General features: G+C 42.7%; 2 protein-coding genes across 7 annotated transcripts in view; one reads left to right on the forward strand and one right to left on the reverse strand.

Moving 5' to 3' along the window:
* Window positions 1-8132, forward strand: part of ZDHHC7 (zDHHC palmitoyltransferase 7) — a 165727-nt gene extending 157595 nt beyond the window's left edge. For all 5 annotated transcript variants that reach the window (XM_075189355.1, XM_075189354.1, XM_075189357.1 and 2 more), the window contains 4 exons: window positions 3844-3940; window positions 5315-5396; window positions 5764-5894; window positions 6892-8132. In XM_075189355.1, the coding sequence (XP_075045456.1) occupies window positions 3844-3940; window positions 5315-5396; window positions 5764-5894; window positions 6892-7065 (484 nt within the window). In that variant the 3' untranslated portion in view covers window positions 7066-8132. The remainder of the gene's footprint in view (window positions 1-3843; window positions 3941-5314; window positions 5397-5763; window positions 5895-6891) is intronic.
* Window positions 8133-11684: 3552 nt separating this feature from the next.
* LOC142104591 (hepatocyte nuclear factor 4-beta-like) overlaps window positions 11685-23617 on the reverse strand; it is a 46736-nt gene continuing 34803 nt past the window's right edge. For both annotated transcript variants that reach the window (XM_075189359.1, XM_075189360.1), the window contains exons 8-10: window positions 19915-20151; window positions 19266-19385; window positions 11685-13899 (exon numbers count right to left, since the gene is read on the reverse strand). In XM_075189359.1, the coding sequence (XP_075045460.1) occupies window positions 13769-13899; window positions 19266-19385; window positions 19915-20151 (488 nt within the window). In that variant the 3' untranslated portion in view covers window positions 11685-13768. The remainder of the gene's footprint in view (window positions 13900-19265; window positions 19386-19914; window positions 20152-23617) is intronic.

Raw genomic sequence — 23617 nt, forward strand, 5'->3', positions numbered from 1 at the left:
ACCACTGCAGGTAATCACACCTCACTATTGGTAATGTGCTCACCACTGCAGGTAATCACACCTCGCTATTAGTAACGTGCTCACCACTGCAGGTAATCACACATCACTATTAGTATCGTGCTCACCACTGCAGGTAATCACACCTCGCTATTAGTATCGTGCTCACCACTGCAGGTAATCACAGACATCACTATTAGTAACGTGCTCACCACTGCAGGTAATCACAGACATCACTATTAGTAACGTGCTCACCACTGCAGGTAATCACACATCACTATTAGTATCGTGCTCACCACTGCAGGTAATCACACCTCGCTATTAGTATCGTGCTCACCACTGCAGGTAATCACAGACATCACTATTAGTAACGTGCTCACCACTGCAGGTAATCACACCTCACTATTAGTAACGTGCTCACCACTGCAGGTAATCACACCTCACTATTAGTAATGTGCTCACCACTGCAGGTAATCACCTCACTATTAGTAATGTGCTCACCACTGCAGGTAATCACACCTCACTATTAGTAACGTGCTCACCACTGCAGGTAATCACACCTCACTATTAGTAATGTGCTCACCACTGCAGGTAATCACAGACATCACTATTAGTAACGTGCTCACCACTGCAGGTAATCACACATCACTATTAGTATCGTGCTCACCACTGCAGGTAATCACAGACATCACTATTAGTAACGTGCTCACCACTGCAGGTAATCACACATTACTATTAGTATCGTGCTCACCACTGCAGGTAATCACACCTCACTATTAGTAATGTGCTCACCACTGCAGGTAATCACACCTCGCTATTAGTATCGTGCTCACCACTGCAGGTAATCACACCTCGCTATTAGTAACGTGCTCACCACTGCAGGTAATCACACCTCGCTATTAGTATCGTGCTCACCACTGCAGGTAATCACACCTCGCTATTAGTATCGTGCTCACCACTGCAGGTAATCACACCTCGCTATTAGTATCGTGCTCACCACTGCAGGTAATCACACCTCGCTATTAGTAATGTGCTCACCACTGCAGGTAATCACACCTCGCTATTAGTATCGTGCTCACCACTGCAGGTAATCACACCTCGCTATTAGTATCGTGCTCACCACTGCAGGTAATCACAGACATCACTATTAGTAACGTGCTCACCACTGCAGGTAATCACAGACATCACTATTAGTAACGTGCTCACCACTGCAGGTAATCACACATCACTATTAGTATCGTGCTCACCACTGCAGGTAATCACACCTCGCTATTAGTATCGTGCTCACCACTGCAGGTAATCACAGACATCACTATTAGTAACGTGCTCACCACTGCAGGTAATCACACCTCACTATTAGTAACGTGCTCACCACTGCAGGTAATCACACCTCACTATTAGTAATGTGCTCACCACTGCAGGTAATCACCTCACTATTAGTAATGTGCTCACCACTGCAGGTAATCACACCTCACTATTAGTAACGTGCTCACCACTGCAGGTAATCACACCTCACTATTAGTAATGTGCTCACCACTGCAGGTAATCACAGACATCACTATTAGTAACGTGCTCACCACTGCAGGTAATCACACATCACTATTAGTATCGTGCTCACCACTGCAGGTAATCACAGACATCACTATTAGTAACGTGCTCACCACTGCAGGTAATCACACATTACTATTAGTATCGTGCTCACCACTGCAGGTAATCACACCTCACTATTAGTAATGTGCTCACCACTGCAGGTAATCACACCTCGCTATTAGTATCGTGCTCACCACTGCAGGTAATCACACCTCGCTATTAGTAACGTGCTCACCACTGCAGGTAATCACACCTCGCTATTAGTATCGTGCTCACCACTGCAGGTAATCACACCTCGCTATTAGTATCGTGCTCACCACTGCAGGTAATCACACCTCGCTATTAGTATCGTGCTCACCACTGCAGGTAATCACACCTCGCTATTAGTAATGTGCTCACCACTGCAGGTAATCACACCTCGCTATTAGTATCGTGCTCACCACTGCAGGTAATCACACCTCGCTATTAGTATCGTGCTCACCACTGCAGGTAATCACAGACATCACTATTAGTAACGTGCTCACCACTGCAGGTAATCACAGACATCACTATTAGTAACGTGCTCACCACTGCAGGTAATCACAGACATCACTATTAGTAACGTTCTCACCACTGCAGGTAATCACACCTCACTATTAGTAATGTGCTCACCACTGCAGGTAATCACACCTCGCTATTAGTAACGTGCTCACCACTGCAGGTAATCACAGACATCACTATTAGTAACGTGCTCACCACTGCAGGTAATCACACCTCACTATTAGTAATGTGCTCACCACTGCAGGTAATCACAGACATCACTATTAGTAACGTGCTCACCACTGCAGGTAATCACACATCACTATTAGTATCGTGCTCACCACTGCAGGTAATCACCTCGCTATTAGTAACGTGCTCACCACTGCAGGTAATCACACCTCACTATTAGTAACGTGCTCACCACTGCAGGTAATCACACATCACTATTAGTATCGTGCTCACCACTGCAGGTAATCACAGACATCACTATTAGTAACGTGCTCACCACTGCAGGTAATCACACATCACTATTAGTATCGTGCTCACCACTGCAGGTAATCACACCTCACTATTGGTAATGTGCTCACCACTGCAGGTAATCACACCTCGCTATTAGTAACGTGCTCACCACTGCAGGTAATCACACATCACTATTAGTATCGTGCTCACCACTGCAGGTACTCACACCTCGCTATTAGTATCGTGCTCACCACTGCAGGTAATCACAGACATCACTATTAGTAACGTGCTCACCACTGCAGGTAATCACACATCACTATTAGTATCGTGCTCACCACTGCAGGTAATCACACATCACTATTAGTATCGTGCTCACCACTGCAGGTAATCACACCTCACTATTAGTAACGTGCTCACCACTGCAGGTAATCACACATCACTATTAGTATCGTGCTCACCACTGCAGGTAATCACACCTCGCTATTAGTATCGTGCTCACCACTGCAGGTAATCACCTCGCTATTAGTATCGTGCTCACCACTGCAGGTAATCACACCTCGCTATTAGTAACGTGCTCACCACTGCAGGTAATCACCTCGCTATTAGTATCGTGCTCACCACTGCAGGTAATCACACCTCGCTATTAGTAACGTGCTCACCACTGCAGGTAATCACAGATATCACTATTAGTAACGTGCTCACCACTGCAGGTAATCACCTCGCTATTAGTATCGTGCTCACCACTGCAGGTAATCACACCTCGCTATTAGTAACGTGCTCACCACTGCAGGTAATCACAGACATCACTATTAGTAACGTGCTCACCACTGCAGGTAATCACAGACATCACTATTAGTAACGTGCTCACCACTGCAGGTAATCACACCTCACTATTAGTATCGTGCTCACCACTGCAGGTAATCACACCTCGCTATTAGTAACGTGCTCACCACTGCAGGTAATCACAGACATCACTATTAGTAACGTGCTCACCACTGCAGGTAATCACAGATCACCTTTCTGCACTTGCATATATCGGTGTGGCAGGACTGTGGCGTTTACACTGCTAGGTGCAAGCAGATAAAAGCCACTGCCTTTCGCTGATATACGCAGGTGATAGAAGCAGCAGTGCAGCCACTAACCTGAGAGGTTGGTGGATTATTTAATCTTGAGTCTTTGACACTTAAAGCAGTTTTATAAACCAGTTTATGGTATTGTGTTGTTGTTGTGTATGAATGAAGTGCAGACCGTAACCTTGTCGTTTCTCTGTCCTGTCAGTATTTGTAAGAGATGTATCCGGAAGATGGATCACCACTGCCCGTGGGTGAATAACTGCGTGGGGGAAAAGAACCAGAGGTTCTTCGTGCTGTTTACTGTGAGTTCTCCTTAATATTTAATGCTGTGGTTCATGGAAAGTGCTGGTGGCGTAATGCAGGTCAGCTGTCTGCGATAACCGCGCCCGTCTTGTCTGACCTGAAGCTGTTGGATTGTGAGAAGCCGACACAATGTTTCCATGTGGTAGAATGAGGACACTCTTATTGGTCAGACTGCCGGCGTTCAGTAGTATTAATGGGAGCCTGCAGCTAATTGTACAGCGCTGCACAGTATGCTGTTGCTATATAAATAAAGTAATAAATAGCTTCCATCGTTACAGCTCATGGGATAGATGCAGCCTCAGAAAGCGATGCGTCTAACAGTGATGTCCTATCCAATGACATATATTATTTATTATTATCATCATCATTTATTTAGTGTTCCATCTCACTGTGAACATTTATCATTCAGCGGCTGCCTCCACGGGCAGGCGCTAGTACTTTGGGGTTGGTGTTGGCGCTCCACCTTCCTGAGATCTAGCTCCCGGCTCTGCCGATCTCTCCTCTGATTGGTTTCCATGCATTCCACAGAAATGACGGGTGGAGGAAGAGAGGTGAAGTCATCCCCTGGTTCTAGTGAGGGCAGAATGCTGCAACAAAAATTTGGGAATACAGTGTGAGGGGCACTGGAGCTGGATACAGTGGGGGGTGGGGGCACTGGAGCTCGATACTTTGAGGGGGGGCACTGATGCTTGGTCACAGTGGATGTGGGGGGGCACTGTAGCCGGATTACAGTGGTTGTGGGGGCACTGTAGCCGGATTACAGTGCGTGGTGGGGGCACTGTAGCCGGATTACAGTGGGTGGTGGGGGCACTGGAGCCAGATTACAGTTGGTGGGCACCGGTGCCGGATTGCAGAGTGAGTGAGGGCACTGGATCCCAGTGGGTGGTGGGGGCACTGGTGCTGGATCCCAGTTGGAGGGGCACTGGTGCTGGATTACACAGCGAGTGAGGGCACTGGTGCTGGATCCCAGTGGGGGGGGGGGGGGGGGGGGCACTGGTGCTGAATTACAGTTGGAGGGGCACTGGTGCTGGATCCCAGTGGGGGGGGGGGGCACTGGTGCTGAATTACAGGTGGTGGTGGGGGGGGCATTGGTTGGTTACTGTGTACAAATATCTTCTTATTAAACAACTGTTCATATTATTTTGAGAGATAACCGTTCCGGTATACGGACACCGGTGACTCTCTTGATCGCTGGTAGGTAGATGGTGGTAGAGGAGATTTAACCTCAGATCTTCCGCTGTGACACGGTTACCTGTACAGTTGTTGTGTTAGAGAACAAAGTAACAATACGATTGTAGAATCGGTTCCTCTCTGAGATACGAGATGATTGGGACGTTCCTGCGATCTGATGATGAGACGTTTTTATCTTGTAGATGTACATAGCGCTGATCTCCCTCCACGCTCTGCTCCTGTGCGGCTTCCAGCTGTTCACATGTGTCCGGGGACAGTGGATGGGTGAGTGTCTGTACCTACCTTCTAAGCTTCCCGTTTATGATACCATGTCTAATAAACGCTGTCAGGTGGCTGATTATTTAGATACGTGGGAGCAGGACAGAAAGCTGCCCCCTCCCCCCGGGCGGTGGTTCCGCTGTCTGCTCACATTGGTCTATTGGTTAATAACAGATTTGTCTTCTCCTGAGCTGTAGAGTTTAGTGCAGGACAGGAACGTACTGTGGTATATTTATATAATAACGTTTTACTGTAAATCACATAACGTGATGCACCCGCAGTTCATCTGATGCAAATGTCGTTGTCATTTTCCGTGTAACGTTTGTACAGTCCGAGGTTCCTCAGATGTCGCACTTTGTGTTTTCTCTTGTAGATTGCAGCAGTTTCTCTCCTCCGGTCACAGTAATCCTCATGATCTTCCTCTGCCTCGAGGGTCTGCTCTTCCTCACATTCACCGCTGTTATGTTTGGTACCCAAATCCACTCAATATGCAACGACGAAACGGTACGATGTAGAGATTATGCGATGTGTTACGGCGTATATACAGAATTGCAGGTGTATGTGGTATAAAGATCAATCTGCAAAACCAATAGACAATTTTTAGGAAAAAGAAGTGTTTGTAAATCTGGAACATTCGGGGGGGATTCACTTCCCTGCAGTGAGCCTCCGGTAATGAAGACACTCTGCGGCAGTGGCCATCACAGATTGTTCCTCGCACTCCCTAGAGGTGCGCAGGAAAATCTGTGATGTTCGGATATACCCAGATAGGAGCGTAGCCGGACATCATCTCATTGTGTTGAATTGAAATGTATAGAATAATCACAGCGGTTATGGAGCACAAAACTGATCTGTGGGTGGAGGTTCCTGTTGTTCTACTTTTACAAAACAATTGTGTTCTTTCATCTATTACATTAATTAGTGATATTTTAATGCTGTTGTTTTTTTGACATTCTTAATGATATCTTAATAAAATAATATACTTTACAGCAAGTAACTCGGGTGATATATTTTGTAATTGAACAGATTCCAGAACCTCTAATATATAATATAAGTCAGAGATGTGATGGGGACAATGTAACAGATTCCTGATTCCGCGTAACGAGACCCGTCACGCTTTGCATTGTGGGACTTTATCAGGATGATGTACGTTAATCGGTTTATCCTCCGTGTCTGACAAAGGGTCGCCGGCTATGATTAATACCCCCCTGTAGAATTGCGCACTCTGTCATATATGATCCTTATATCGCACATTTAATGTTTGATTTCTTGGGAATAAAGTGTGGTTATTTTTTCTACCTTTAAACTGTTATTTGTTTTTCTACATTTAGCGTAAACATAATGATCAATACATAGAATAATTAGTAAAGGTTGTAGAACAGATGGAAGAACTAATTGGGCTCAGACAATTAGTACATCTGAAGCCTGATTATATATGAATCAGATTTGCCTTCACATCGTACAAATGTTGTGTATTCAATTTTTTTCAAACGTTTTCTGGCAGGAAATTGAACGACTGAAGAGCGAGAAGCCGACTTGGGAGCGGAGACTGCGGTGGGATGGGATGAGATCCGTCTTTGGGGGGCAACCATCTTTCCTGTGGATTAACCCTTTCTCGGGTTTACAAGTCAGACGTTTCCTAAGAGCAAGAAAAGGGGGCGCAGAGTTCTCTGTGTAAGGATTCCCCCCGATGTATTTATTTACTGCATCCAGAAAGACCCCCTAAGAGTGATACTACTGCCAAAAAAGAAACAATCATTGCAGTTTTACCTTTGAAAACACTATTTTTGGCATCACACATGAGCGCAAATGGAAGACGAAGAATTCTGAAAAATTGTAATTTATTCTGATTGCATCTACATTTAAATCCGTTTTTTTAGTTAATTAACTTATAATGGCATATGTTTTTTTATTACAATGAAGAGCCAAATAAGACTTCTAAATACGTTTTAATGCTGTAAAGAAGATTGTTGGGAACTTTTATTTTGTGTCTGAGCCGATGGAACTTCAAGGCTGTCGTAGTGGGAGGAGCCGACTGTACCATTACCGAGTTCTGTAGGTGTTGGCATGCAGATCCACACGCTGGATTTAGGTGTTTGCATGTTGGAACCGTTGCTTCTCCCATTCCCAGCATCACTAAATGATTTATTGTCACTACTTCATCTTCAGTGTTCTCCTTTCTATCATTCCATTTCTCCATCGCTGTCTAGTTTACTCATTCACCCTCGTGTCTCCTCTTCCTTCCGTGGACCACTTAGCGCATTGGAGAAGGGTTTTGCTGAGCAAAGATTTGCCCCCGGGCACTTGCAGTACAATTTGTGGGCCTGGCCCTCGTCATTTACATATGGTCATTTCTTTGTTTCTTGTGAATGAAAATGTTAAATTACAGAATGTTGGTGGTCTCGCTCTCTAATGTATCACCTGGTAATTACCAGACCCAACATCTGATCCGCTGTTCAGTGTCACCTGGTACCAGTTTCCCAGGTTCTAGTGTGAGCTGTGGGACAGGTCACTATCTCCTGAGGACAGAGCACTATTCTCATATAAAGTCACGTCTGGCTTGGTGTGTACCATATTTTGCACTTACGAAATGCTGGCTCTATGTTTGTTCATGAATAATGGTGAAACGTTCATCTCTAGCTAATCAACGACCTGGAATTTATGATTTCTCTAATGTATCCAATCTGGAGCTGTAGACGATGGGAGTTCTTATGCACTGATTTGTGAAATAAAGAATTGAACTGATTTCACTTTCTCTAGAAGTTCCTGTCGCTGTAGAATTAAGTGTTCAGTCATTGCTGCTTCTAGAACAATGGCCCAGATTCTGCTTGTTGTCATCTGGGGTAATCTCTAAATATTGGAGCTCTTTCTGCTTTGTGTTAGACTTTTAAACCAGCGAACAGTTTATATGTGAAACAATGCTTAGTAATTGGACACTACACCCTTGTTTAATCCTAGAAGTCTTTCATTATTTCTATATAATCCCTTAGAAAATACCGATCCTAAATAGGTTGGGTCAAACCACTTGGTGAAATGTTACTTTGGGATTGTCCAATCTCCATTGTGGATGTAACCCACAGTCTGTGCTTTTAGCAAAAGTTTAAAGGATAACTCCACCCAAAACTAAAAAAGTTATGTTGTTCAGTTACCCCCAGTTGGGCGTTTCCCCCTGAAGGCTTCAACAGTCCAGTTTCTGATCCTTTTCCAAACGCTCAGCAGTATTGTTGATGCCGCTTCTCTGTTCTTGTGAATGGGAAGTACACAGTGGAGGGATGTTGACAACTGTGGGCGGATCAATTGCTAAACCATTGGAGCTTGTGAGGGGGAATGTGGACCCACCAAGTCGGGTAAACCTTGTCCGAAGGTAAGTGGAACTACGTTTTTGTTTTTTAGATTTGGGTGTAATTATTCTTTAAAGTAGCACTTGAAATTTGACTTTTGTACATTGCTTTTCGGATGGTGCATGTTTTATTGTTAAAATACAGCTATTAAAAAAAGGTTTCTGAATTATGAACATTTTCTGGGACTTTTGAGAGCTTTGTGATAAGGCTGCAGTCTTCATGGGGGGGGGGGGGGGAGTATTTTTTCCTTTGCCATCCAGCAAAGGAAAAAATTCCAACCATCCAGACTCTAAAGCAGACCCCAATCGCTGTGATACTGTTTACCAATTTTGTTGATTTTCTATGGAACAGGCCGGTGGTTTCTGTGTGTGGCAATCAAAAGTACCGATCTGTCTATACTGTCCATATAGTACTGTGTATTAGGCAGACTGGGAATCTCTCGCTATGGGAAGATGGATGGATTTATTAGTCTTTGATACCTTTTCTTATTGAATCCATAAATATTTAAGTTTTGTTGCATTTAGTAAAACATACTTTGGATTAAACGGTTACTGTACGACTACAGGAAAGAATTGTGGTGTCGGCCGCGTAACTCTTTAGAGAAAGGTAGAATTATTGTCAGATGAGTAATGGACGGGGGTGAAATATTGTTCCCCTTAATTTCATAGTTTCCTATTATTGTCAGTGCTTGGCTCTAATGCCAGCAGTACATTAGACAGCAATCTGAGTCTTGCTGGGTATGCTGGTACTTGTGGTTCCACAATTGGTGGTGAACCATTGGTTGACTGTCTTGTATGTACAGGGTCTGTTCCTACAGCCCACCCACATCTGTCCATCTCAGGGCAGCAATTTCTAATCTGACTTTCCCAGCAATGTTTATGAATCATCACTATATCCTGCTGTCAGGGTCAGCATCACCCATAGATTCATCTGTATAACATGGCCCAGCATAGCGGGGGATCTCCCGTCCCTGTCTGTAGTCCAGCAGGTGGGGAATATGCCTGTATTGATCACTTGTACCCTGAAGGCATAACGGAGTTCTAGGATTGCGTCACTAATTCCTTATGTTTTCTCTGGGATCAATGAAAGATCAGAACTAAACTGTGTGAGGAGTATTGATTATAAACTGGACTGGATCCCCCATCCTCCTCTGTCTTGGAGGTGTGATTACCTGATACTGGTTTTAGCTGTAATATTGTATCAGTCTCTGGTGCAGACTATGGAATGATGTGTGCCGCAAAGCATGCTGGGTACTGTAGTCTGAGTCTCTGGTTCCCCTTTGTCTTGTTATATTGATGGTATATTTGACTTCTGACTCGCATATGGAGGGTTGGTGGGTCAAATGTAACGTGAATTTGAAGATAAACAATGATTATTACTAATATTTTGCACAATAATGTAGAATTTAAGGAGCTTCCACCTTCAGATGACATTAGCTTGTGTATAACTTCCTGCCACTTTTACTATATGCATTGTGTTCGATTTCTACCTTCTGGGCTCTTCAGACATGTCATTATATCATGAGGCAGTACTTTTCATTGCTCTGGGATAGTCGGTTCGGTTGTGTTCTGGTTACAGTTATATCCAGGGAGCAGCCGTGCCACATCCCAGGGTGGCAGAGTACAGGAGGAAGCTGTGAGATGAGGGCAGGAGTACCTGAGGGTGGATATCCCCTTTACTACAGCAGTAACAGTGCAGATACTTGTATTTCCTGCAGTGTAACAGTGACATCTGATCCTGCATCAGTGATCATTTTGTTATTTATGGATTTGTAACATTAAAAGGGATATTTGTAGAAGATATGTGAATGTTTTATCTTTGTATTGTTTTCAGTTTCATGGAAAGCAGCTATTACAAAGCACATTTATCTGTAGATTTGGGAGATGTTGGTTTGTATGAATGTAATTCGTTGCATTCAGTGAGAAACATTCACCATTTACTGAATACCCGGCTGGTGTCTCCGGTTACTAGTCCCAGATCTTTTGATTGGTTGGATGTGGTAGATGATGTGTGAGGCCACACGTAGACGTCATAGTGTTCATTGAACGCAAGGGCAAAATATGGCATTGTAGTAAAATGTGGGGGTGACCAGGTGATGGGTCCAGCACAGTCCTGATATTGATGTCTGTGCTGAGTTGAGGGGGGAACTCAAGATACCAGCACTGGTCAGGCCTAGAAATACCCTTAAAACTTACCTGTTACCTACACAGAATAGAGCCGACTGGTCCTGATTGGACGGGTAAATATTAATCCTAAATGTAGCTGCCTTCCCACTCTGCCACCATAAGCTGGAATACTGTAACCTTGATGATCTTATAGATACAATATTTCTTTTGTCTACGTTCTGTGCAGTTACATATAATTGAATTTAGCATGCAGCTAATAACTGGCTATGTCCATATATAAATAGGAGCATCCGTAATCCCACGTGGAGGGGTGTATTATTTTGCTTCATAATTGGAGAAGGATTATTCAATGTCTCACCTGTGTGTGTCCCAGTATTCCTTTAGTGGCTGTGGCAGGAGCACGTGTAAATGTTGATACACTGTGTATGGTCAGATCATGGGGGCCCATGTTGGAAAGATCTATAGAAAGTTTGTATTAATCATTTGCATTCAATTTCCTGTACAAATCATTGTTCTTAGCAGATGTGCTGCTTAGATTTTATTTAATTTTTTTAAAGCTCTTGTTAAATTGTAATTTTATATGTAAAATAAATTCAGTGACTGATCTCTGGTGTTGTATTAGTAGATTGAAAGTGTGATGTTTCTGAAGATAAAGTTTCTGAGAGACGCAGGTCCGAATCGCCCCCTTTCAGCTTTCTTATACTATGACAGATTGGACACTTTATCCCCAAACCGGTAGTAAATCATGCTGAGTATTTGAAGATAATGAGAAGTAATTTAATTCCTCTCCCATATATATAAAATAGAAATAAAGTACAAAGACACACTAGAAAATACAAATCCATGTTTAATTATTGAGTGAATTGAACAGACCAGGTTTTGCTGGGTGGCCGAATTACAGTATAATGCAAATTGTGGAACTGAACATTGATCTAAATACTGAACCGGCTTTGTCCAGCATAACGTAGGACTAACACCTCAGCAATGCAACAATTGGAGGCAATGATGTCACTGTTGGCACAAACTGTCATTTCTTGTTGTGTTTAGTAAAGTTCGACAAATGTGGGGGTAATTTTTGGTATATGCAGATTTTTGTTGTTGAAATTGGTGCAAAGATTTTCCATGCAAAGGCCCACATGTATGGTTTCATGTATTTTCTCCTTGTGAAACTGGTTTAGCAATCCTGAAACCCTGAAATCCTGGTTTGCTGGGAGAACTTGAAGAAGTGTTGAAGACCTGTTTGGCTGCGTCCATGGTCAGTATTAATCCTACTATGATGAGTGAACACAAATAGCTTTTAGTTTATCTAAGACACTTACAAGCATCTATCATCAGATAAATATTTGCATTTGTAAAATGAATGTGTTACATCTCATAGAGCAGCAGATGGACAATCTCCACCAAACAGCAGCTAATTACAGACTCCAGTAATGCTGCGTGAGGTCATTAATTAGGGTTTTTTTTAACTGGGAAACTGCAGCGATTAAGCTGCTTCTGGTTCCATTACATGTAAATAATATGCATTACATGCCCTCTTCTATTTATTCTTCACATTAGATAAAGAAATCAGCGGTATTGTTAGAAACCAGTGCTGGTGAAAGGCAAGATATTAGTCCTTCATAAGCTATATAACAATTGTTGTACATCCTCCTATTGTCACCTCATTATCATCAATTTATTTATACAGCACCAGCAAATTCTGTAGTGCTTTACAATTGGGAACACACACACACACAGAGGTAAGAGGGCCCAATCTATAGCACCCCCCTATGGGCTCCGTTTCATACCTAGAAATATATGTACCAGTCACCTGATCCTTTGTGTTACTGCCAGAAACTGAAAACGGGCAATAGATGCAACAGCCTTTAAACGTGTGCTGGGTTTTATATCTGAGGGTACCGATAGGGGCATTCTCATAACCACGGAAAAGACAAAACTACAAGATATGAAATAACACGTTTCAAACCCTTTTATGTAAACAAACAAACTACGAAATCATCAACAGTGGCTTAAACAGTTTTGGAAAAGTGATTGGGATTCAACATTTTCATACAAAATAAAGGACATTTAAAGTAAATTGATCAGTTGAATGTAAACGATAAAACGGTTTTCTGTTTGTTTGTTTTTTATACAGTGCAGTAAAATGTTAAGTCATATTTTTCTTGACTGTTATGTACCTTTACTGTTTCCAGTTAAAAGTATTTTTATATTTTTGGAGACAACAGGACATTTACCCATAATGTTTTAATATTGGACATGTTTTTAGATTGTGTTGGTTGTCTGATTAAGTGCATAGAATAAGAGCTGAGCAGAAAATCTCAGTCATTTGTTTTATTGCAGATAGAAGTCTTAGAACAAGAACATAATGTTTCACATTTATAGAAACAGTTAAAATAGGTCCAAACAAATCTGATTGTAAAGGTTCATCTTCATACCTACCTATGTTTGTATTAAATGATTAGATAATAGAAATGGGGGTGGAGCTTGTTGATTGATTGCACACTGGCTGACAGACAGATCAGGTGAGTACAACAAGTGCATCCTAACCAACTATTTGTTATGATTTTCTTGCTGTAATTGGTCACAATCATCAGAAAATACTTCTGTCTATTGTTTCCTCGGTTTCATGTTTGTTTTCTTCTTTGAAGTATAAAAGAAGAGTTATTGTGTTTGGAGAGCCAGAAAAAGGTAACTAGACTTTATTATTGGTCCTTTGACTATATGGATAGTAAAAGGTTTCCCACATCCAGAGGTGACTCCCTGTATTACTGTCACTGGTGGTAAAGTCCATGTGTGTGGTGAACATTTCTTGTTCCTGCAGTCTGTACTTTACACTGAGTTTAATTCCTCTCTGATTCTTGAGGGGCCTGAAACAATTATTTTATCACTAACAAGAATTGAATTGCTCCATGTTTTATAATAACTCTTTTTTAGCGATGACGGTGCGTTGCATGACAGAAATTGTGGATCCAGGTACTATGTTCATCTTATAGTCTTCATTGCCGCTGTTGGTTGAAGGGGACGGTAGGGAGGTTTCTGGTGATGCTAATGAGAGAGAGATTCTGTTAGAAGGAACAAGGGCTCAGAAGCAAACGTCCTATTTGCACACATTTGAGCAATAATCACTTGTTGCGTAAAACCGTTTAAAGCAATTTTTATTGAATTACAGGTATTGTTAATGTCTGGTTTATGTTGCATTCATAACAGTAAAATGAATAAAGTTATGTGAGGGGGTTAGGTTTCTAAAAAAATAAAAAAAAACCCAAACCACTTAGTTGCTGTTACTGCAGGAAAACTCATTTACATACAATCAGGGAGGTGTGCTAGCGGATGTTGGTGTTTACACACTTATTATTGCCTGAAGTTTTTGCTGAGGTTTGAGACGTCGATATAGTTTTTTCTCCGACATCCTCTCTGGGGACACTGCTGCCTATTATAGGTCACATTCTGTCACTGTCTGTTTGGTCTTCCTCTACCATGTCTGAATAAGGGACTAGTTCTAAGGCTCACGCTGTACAGGTGCCAAACTACAGTTAACAAACAGATGGCATGGCCATGGCCTTATCTGTGTGGAGTTTGTATGTTCTCCCTGTGTTTGCGTGGGTTTCCTCCGGGTGCTCCGGTTTCCTCCCACACTCCAAAAACATATTGGTAGGCTAATTGGCTGCCATCAAAATTGACCCTTGTCTCCCTCTCTGTCTGTCTGTCCCCCTCTCTCTCTGTGTGTGTCTATATTAGGGAATTTAGACTGTAAGCTCCAATGGGGCAGGGACTGATGTGAATGAGTTCTCTGTACAGCGCTGCGGAATTAGTGGCGCTATATAAATAAATGATGATGATGATGATGATGATGGCAGGATCTGGATGCCTGGTGTGTGGCCTGTGAAGCGTGATTCGTGCACATGGCTGGGGGGATGCACCAGAGATGGTGGAATCTGCTCGGGTGAGATCCCTGACCCAGTCTATTGCTAAGCTGCCTAAACTTGACGTGCTTCCTAGAGAGGCGAGTGTAAATATTCCTCTTTCTGCAGCTGTGCGTGGTTTAGACATTCTCATACTGGAGGGTCTCTCAGGTAGCGTCCTGTTCCGTGGCTACGCCACAGGGTGCAGCAATGTGGATGAAGACGTTGGAAAAGTCTGTTTTGGGACTGGTGCAAGTGTCTTTCTTTGGAGCAGATCCTTGAGGCTCCCAAGGTTCAGAGACCCCGAAAACACAAACAGTTTAGGTAAGAATTTTCTTTGCCAGAACAGGGTGACTCAGACCTAGGAGATCCCATTGGATTGGAGGGTGAATCGTTTGGAGGCCAGGGCAGTGATGTATCCTTTGCCCGCTGAGGAGATGGCTAGGTAGATGGAAAGGCGACCCACTGAATAAGTCTACCACTCTTCCCATTTCTGGGGTAACTTTGATCCAGTATGGAAACAGACAGGAAATGTGAAAACATTCTAAAGTCTATTTATGTGGCTACAGGTGCAGCATTCAGACCTTTCCTGTCAGCATGGCTTTCCAAGACCATTGAAAAATGGTTTGATCAGCGTTTGGAGGCCAAAGTCAGAATTGCTCCTGTCGATGGAGCATATTGGAGATGTGTCTGAATTACCTTGGTGATGCATCTTACACTGGTACTTCGATCATTTCTACCTTCGCTATGGGTGCCAGATGAACCCTTTTGGTTCCAGTCCTGGGACACAGAGGGTCCAAGAAATCTTTGGAAACCATTTTGGGTTTTTTTGGACCTGAGCTTGACAATATTATCTGTCGGGAAAGAGCCCCTTTCTCCTGGTAAACCCATAAAAGTGTAAGGGATGGCGTTTCCATTCTTTTCCTGCCTCCTTCATTGGAAAACCTCTTCTTAGTGGGGTCATGGGAGACAGAAGAGTGTTTCTCAAAGGGCTTAGTCCCTGTGCATTTTCATTCTGGCGGTCTTCATCTACACCAAGCTCAGGCTGTGGTGGGAAGTCCTCTTTTATTCTGGGACATGTGGAAAGCCGCCTCCTTCAGAACTGTGAGTAGCAGGTATCATAGAGAGAAGTTACATCCTAGACCTTAAGGGGCCTCCATCAAGGAGATTTTTATTACCCATTGTCCTTCCAAGGAAAGGCAGGCTCTCAGGAAGACTCTCACCTTTCCCCTATCACAGGACAAGAGAAGACTGGGTTTTATGCAAACCTCTTCCTAGTCCAAAAGCCACACAAATCATTTCAGCCCATCTTAAACCTCAAGTCCAAGCATTGAGTGGATAGGCTCAAGGTGAAGTCTGTCGGATCCAACATCAACAACATGGAAGGAAACTCATATTTTGCCTCCATAGATCTAAAGAATGAATATTTTCGTACTCAGATCTGGGGGGAGGGGGGGGGGGGGGCACTACAGCCTAAACTCCCTTTCAGGTCAGGCTGCTTCCTCTTTGGTATAGCCACTGTCTGAATATACATGAAGGTCAAGGCAGCCTTGTTGAGAGCTCAGAGAATTGCCATCAGGACAGTCTGCTTCTCAAGGCTGAGTTTGACCCAATTCCTGCAGATTCACCTGCACAGGGCTGCTCATGTACTAAAATCTTATGGGTGGATTTTGAATGATCAAAAACCCAACCTGGTTCTGAGTCAGAGGATCATGTTTCTGGGTCTGTTTGACACCATGGAGTAGAGGGTCTTCTGTCTGAAAGACCAGATCCAAACTCTCCAGGTGTTGATGAGGTGAGTTCTGGCCCTCGGCAGTCAATCTGTTCTGCATGAAGTTGATGTGGTTCAGAACTCCAGGTTTCACTCTCAGATGTTTAAGCTGAATATATTGAGGTTGATGGTCAGGGTCTCCGCTTACCTCACTGTCCTCAGAGACATGCCCGTCTCTCAGGTGGTGTTTGAGAGCAAAAACTTGCTGAAGGGCCGCCCATTTTACATCCCTTGGTACTTTAAGTTAGTTGATCTATTTACTATAATTCCAGTGTCTCTTCGCTCTCTCAAAGCCAAAGCAGGGTGTTTTGGTGATCCTCAAGACTCCAGATCGGCCTCAAAGGGCCTGGTACGTGACGTTTTAAAAATAGCTGCTGTCCAAGATGGAGACTTCCTCTATGGGAAGACCTTTTATCACAGGGTCTGTTCCATTCACAGGACCTTTGTTGTGTGGCTTTAATGCCATGACTGAAGTCTGGATTATGAAAGTCAAATGTTTGTTTACGTGAGTTTATCTGATCACTTTAGGCGTTTGCATCTTATTTCCTATCAAGATGGACTAGAAGGTGGTCTTAAGCTTAATTTCATTACAATTTAGGATTGACTTAGTTGGTGTGTTTTCAGATGAAATTGGCCTTCATTCTGGCACAGAATTTCCTGTAGTGTGTTTTGAACTTCCAGCCTTCCTAAGTCTCTCCCACGGTGCCATGTGATCTTAATTTGATTCTTTCAATTCTGCAGCTTCCTATGTTTGAGCCTTTGGAGACTACTTGATTTTGGAAAATGACTGTCCTTCTGGCCATTTCGTCAGCCAGACAAGTTTATTTTGGGGATTTGCAAGCTGTAAACTGAAGAGCAGTGGGGGAATGGAGAAGCTTCAGTCTTCAGAATGTCTAACCCTTAAGTGCCAAACTCATGCACCCTCACCTCAAACCCAAGGTAGCAGTGTCCCTCAGCTGAATTTACTGGTAAGTAGAAAAGTCTTCTTTTTAGTGTGGTTTAGCTGTGCTGACATGTATTTTAATCATCCCCAATGACCTATGTGTTCCATGTTTGCTAATGTACCATGTGTACATCTTGTGCTATGTATGCACATTAAGTTTGTTAGATGAGGGCGAGTTGTGCAACTGGACATCCAGCTTCTGGGTCTAAAGAAGCAACTGGCAAAAATTAGGTCTACTGACAGCATGCAGAGAAGGTTGTTGTTTGTGGAGCAGGATCTGGTTGGGGCCAGAAGGAGGTATGAGGTTGAGTCACAGTAAAAGGGACAGAAGGAAGTGTTGGGGAGGTTAGTACTACAGTCCTGATACACCCCAATATATATGAAAAAGTGGCTCATATAGGGCATGTTCAGTAGCAGCAGCAGGATAATGCCACCAATATCCAGGGCCATGACTGCTCCTGCAAAGATGCAGACATGTCCTGCTGAATGGGGATTTATTTATTAGGAGGATAGAGGGGGGTCATCTGTCATGACCGTGAATGCTGTAACCCAGGTGCTCATCTTTGGCATAAGATGGAATGGGTTGTTGGTAATTGCTGGTGGATCCAGCAGTCAAGGGATATATATGTACCAATGACCGAGGATGGTGGACTCTCCTCATGTATGTTTTCTTGGGGATTTAGGCTTCAAATGTTAAGCAAAGACCTGCAAGGTGACATTATCTGAAGTATTACCTATGTCACACACTACACCTGACAGATGATGAAAGTTTAATAAGTGGCTGACAAGGTGGAATGGGAAAGAAGGGAGAGATTTGGGAGAACTGGGCTTGTGTCTCTCCTGGTTACAGGCTATACAGAAGGGATGAGCTGCACCTCAGCGAGGGGTGGGGGTGGGTAGATTTCTGGATGCGATTTTATACTGGGAACTTGGGGGGAGGGGTGTAGAAGTATATACTGTAGCCTGGGAAAAGTGAATAGGGGAAATGGGAGGGGGGTAATGGTTAGAAGAAGCGATAAGGAGGTGCATACAATTAAAAGTAACAGAAATAATATAAAATGTAACAAATACCAGGAGTCCCACAAACAAAATAGGTCACCTTGAATGAATGACAGTCAATGGGTATAGCTAAGACATGACTGGATGGACGTGATGACTGAGCGGTGATTGTGGAAGGAGATAGGATGTATAAGTAGGATATGAAATAAGGGAGGGGGGTTGTGTATAAACGTTATGTAAGGATGGACCATGATACAGATCAGCTCACTGGGTTACAGAAATACACACACATCACAGTATAAAAATAACAATACATTATTCCAAATATAGGTATGTATTGAATAATAGACCAATGTAGCTAAATAATAAAGTAATAAATGGTATAGAGAAGAACACAGCATTTCAGTTGTTAGAGTGCACAGAGCGATTATTTCATAAATATAGGAAGATGACAGGTAACTGAGCGTCAGACACTGTAAATAGAGTTTTAAAATGTTTTGCTGAAATTTCTCCAATAGTGGTTGACGATGGGAAGCAGGACGACGTCTCTAAACTCGGAGAGATGGGAATAGCGGTGGGAGTTCTATCTGGGAACAGTAGAGCTAGTGCACCCAGCAATGTGGTAAGTTGCCGAGTCCTTCATCTTACAACTACCCTGATTACCTGCACATATTTATTTCTCTACCTGACACCACAGCTCAGGATTGGTCTAGACAGTAATATGTGACGCCATATTTCTAGGCCTGGCACGTCTGGATACAGACGTCTAGAGGAGAACAGGGAATAGTGGTCTTACCTGATGGCACCATATGGATGACAGATTGAAGGTTGTGGCCATGTATGCTGTGGCCAGGCATGAGCTCCACGCTCAGGCTAGGAGCTGAGTGCAGGTAATGTCCTCCATCCATGGCTGATCCTACAACATGAAGGACACACAGCATAGTACTCTCTGTATAGGAGAAGTCTCTTGTATGAAAGTTATCTCTAATAACACTGCTAGGTATAAGTAGAACACATTGATAATTGGAATAATAGGATTTGATTAAATAATAATCAAATAATGTAGTGATTTGATATCATATAAATCTGACAAAAATAATACCTAGACAGGTATAAGACGAAGTATTATTGTTCCACATTAGATAAAATGCTGAGATTCCTGCCTAGGTACAGTGGAGGCAGCCATACTTCTGTATTGTGAACGTTGGCTCAGCCCACAGATGGCTGCCTCCACCCTATCCAGGTAAACCATTACAATTGAAATTATTTCACTATTAATCACATGTTAATTGATGCACTCCTTTTAATCATAACCATTTAAAATGTAACACATTAAAGTCTATCAGTAATGTACGGTAGCTGTACGATGATAAATATAATGGTATGACGCACACATTGCCATAGAGAATAAAGCATTAGGTGCTGAAACATTGATAATAATTTACCTCCCAGTAACATCTCCTGCAGCAAGCTGTCAATCTGCGCCACGCCAAAGAGCTTCGCAAACTGCACCTGCTCTATCATCTGCCAGGTAATGCTCTGCAGGGGAGGGAGGAGGAGGAGGATGTCGCTGAAACGTCCTCTGGAGTCATACTGCCGGTCATTAATGTAATCCTCCATGTTCACCTGCACCTGGAACCGCATGTTCTTCACTTTACTAGAGTCACTGAGCCCCTTACAATCTGCGGGGACACAAGGGTGGGAATCTGTGAGTATGCGGGTACAGAGAGATGGGAGGTGGTGGCATAATATAACACACAGTGTGTATTACCATAGATCACGTACTGCCCAAGCCAGACTGGTAAAGATTAGTGTCATGTAGTGTTGGGTGATGTTATAGGATGGAGATACTGAGGATAACAGGATGTGTATATATCTCAGGTACCTGTGTCAGATTGGTAATGATGTAATTAGTGTGATGTAATGTTGGGTGGTGTTATAGGATGGAGATACTGAGGATAACAGGATGTGTATATAGATCAGGTACCTGTGTCAGATTGGTAATGATGTAATTAGTGTGATATAGTGTTGGGTGATGTTATAGGATGGAGATACTGAGGATAACAGGATGTGTATATATCTCAGGTACCTGTGTCAGATTGGTAATGATGTAATTAGTGTGATGTAATGTTGGGTGGTGTTATAGGATGAAGATACTGAGGATAACATGATGTGTATATAGATCAGGTACCTGTGTCAGATTGGTAATGATGTAATTAGTGTGATGTAGTGTTGGGTGATGTTATAGGATGGAGATACTGAGGATAATAGGATGTGTATATAGATCAGGTACCTGTGTCAGATTGGTAATGATATAATTAGTGTGATGTAATGTTGGGTGGTGTTATAGGATGGAGATACTGAGGATAACAGGATGTGTATATAGCTCAGGTACCTGTGTCAGATTGGTAATGATGTAATTAGTGTGATGTAGTGTTGGGTGATGTTATAGGATGGAGATACTGAGGATAACAGGATGTGTATATAGATCAGGTACCTGTGTCAGATTGGTAATGATGTAATTAGTGTGATGTAGTGTTGGGTGATGTTATAGGATGGAGATACTGAGGATAACAGGATGTGTATATAGATCAGGTACCTGTGTCAGATTGGTAATGATGTAATTAGTGTGATGTAGTGTTGGGTGATGTTATAGGATGGAGATACTGAGGATAACAGGATGTGTATATAGATCAGGTACCTGTGTCAGATTGGTAATGATGTAATTAGTGTGATGTAGTATTAGGTGATGTTATAGGATGGAGATACTGAGGATAACAGGATGTGTATATAGATCAGGTACCTGTGTCAGATTGGTAATGATGTAATTAGTGTGATATAGTGTTGGGTGGTGTTATAGGATGGAGATACTGAGGATAACATGATGTGTATATAGATCAGGTACCTGTGTCATACTGGTAATGATGTAATTAGTGTGATGTAGTGTTGGGTGGTGTTATAGGATGGAGATACTGAGGATAACAGGATGTGTATATAGCTCAGGTACCTGTGTCAGATTGGTAATGATGTAATTAGTGTGATGTAGTGTTGGGTGGTGTTATAGGATGGAGATACTGAGGATAACAGGATGTGTATATAGATCAGGTACCTGTGTCAGATTGGTAATGATGTTATTAGTGTGATGTAGTGTTGGGTGATGTTATAGGATGGAGATACTGAGGATAACAGGATGTGTATATAGATCAGGTACCTGTGTCAGATTGGTAATGATGTAATTAGTGTGATGTAGTGTTGGGTGGTGTTATAGGATGGAGATACTGAGGATAACAGGATGTGTATATAGATCAGGTACCTGTGTCAGATTGGTAATGATGTAATTAGTGTGATGTAGTGTTGGGTGGTGTTATAGGATGGAGATACTGAGGATAACAGGATGTGTATATAGATCAGGTACCTGTGTCAGATTGGTAATGATGTAATTAGTGTGATGTAGTGTTGGGTGGTGTTATAGGATGGAGATACTGAGGATAACATGATGTGTATATAGATCAGGTACCTGTGTCAGATTGGTAATGATGTAATTAGTGTGATGTAGTGTTGGGTGATGTTATAGGATGGAGATACTGAGGATAACAGGATGTGTATATAGATCAGGTACCTGTGTCAGATTGTATTGAAGTGTAATATGTAGTAAATCAATATGACTATCTCTAATCATCAGTTCGCTGTATTTTACTATAATGATACTCGTTTTTAATAATTAAGATAAGAAAACCTAAGATTCCTATACTGAATAAAATACCTTTTCATTCAGGCAGTCTCAGTGTTGAACTAGCTATTTTTGAATATTAATTGGAGTCTTGTGTATTTTACTTTTAAAACCTTATCTATATGTATAAATTCAGATAACTTAGTAGACTCATTGCTTGATATAGGAGGGTGCGCCCTGCTGGAATAGACTCCTGGTAGGTAAGTGTTGAAGAATCTTCTCCTATGATATGATACTTATGCCATTTTATGCATTGTTCAAAGTATCTCCCCTCCTCCCATCCATATGGCAACATTAGTTATTTTGCATGTGTTTGTAAAACCCCACACACACAACTCCAAGCTGTTATCTAAAACTGAACAGAGACAAAGGGTTGGGACACTGGGAGGGTCATTTGCTTTTTACTGTTGGACACATACACAGTGACATCATCACCCCTGGACAAAAGAAGCTCCACATGTGTGTGGTGAATCGCCACAAACACGCTGCGGCTGGGGGTTTCCGGGTCTGGACTATTACGGGCGTATTCAATTGTCAGCGTTAACGCTGCAAAACGAGCGCTCGAAAAATCCTACCGTCCATGTGTTAGAAGGAGACTAACACCTGGAGACTCACAATTGTTCTCAGGGTTTTGAATAAATATAGCCCCGTGTCAGCACAGGTGGTAGCAGAGACGCCAGACATATTGGCAAAAGTAAGGAGTTCTCTACCATTGATGTAGCCAATGGTGTCTTTTCAATACTATTGACAGAAAGCTGCCGTTACAAATTTGCATTCACCGTGCAAGATATGCAATACATGTTTTGCGTATTACCCCAAGGATTTCACAGTAGCCCCACATACTTCCATCAGGCATTAGCAGAATTGCCGAGTGTATTTTCACACCCAGAATGCCTGCTGTAATATGTGAATTATCTACTACTCCATACAGAGACTATGGAGGAACATTTGACTCTCCTACAGGAATTGTTAGCCCTCCTTGTACGTGCAGGGCTCAAACTGAGTCCTAACAAAGCAAACCTGGCTAGGTCAGAAGTCATATTTCTAGGTGTCAAGATCGCTCATGGGACAAAAGGTATAATGGCCACCCGAGTTGATGGTCAAATTACCTAGACCAACTCCCCTACAAGATTTGCAAAAATTTCTTGGGGTTACAAACTTCATGAGGGAGTTCATAGATGATTTTGCTACAAAAGCGAAACCTCTATGAATTGCTCAGAGGTGAGGAACCTCCATTGAGAGGATGGGCAGAAGCACAGGAAGAGGCATCTTGTACTCTGAAAAGAGATCTCTTTTCTGCCCCAGTTTTGGCCACTCCACACCTAGAGGGTGAGCTGGCAATTCAGGCTCACGCCGGCCCAGAGTCCATATCAACAGTCTTACTACAAGAAGTAGGATCTGAGACTAGACCACTAGGC

The sequence above is a fragment of the Mixophyes fleayi genome, chromosome 10 (assembly GCF_038048845.1).
Source record: "Mixophyes fleayi isolate aMixFle1 chromosome 10, aMixFle1.hap1, whole genome shotgun sequence".
In the NCBI taxonomy this organism is placed as follows: domain Eukaryota; kingdom Metazoa; phylum Chordata; class Amphibia; order Anura; family Limnodynastidae; genus Mixophyes; species Mixophyes fleayi.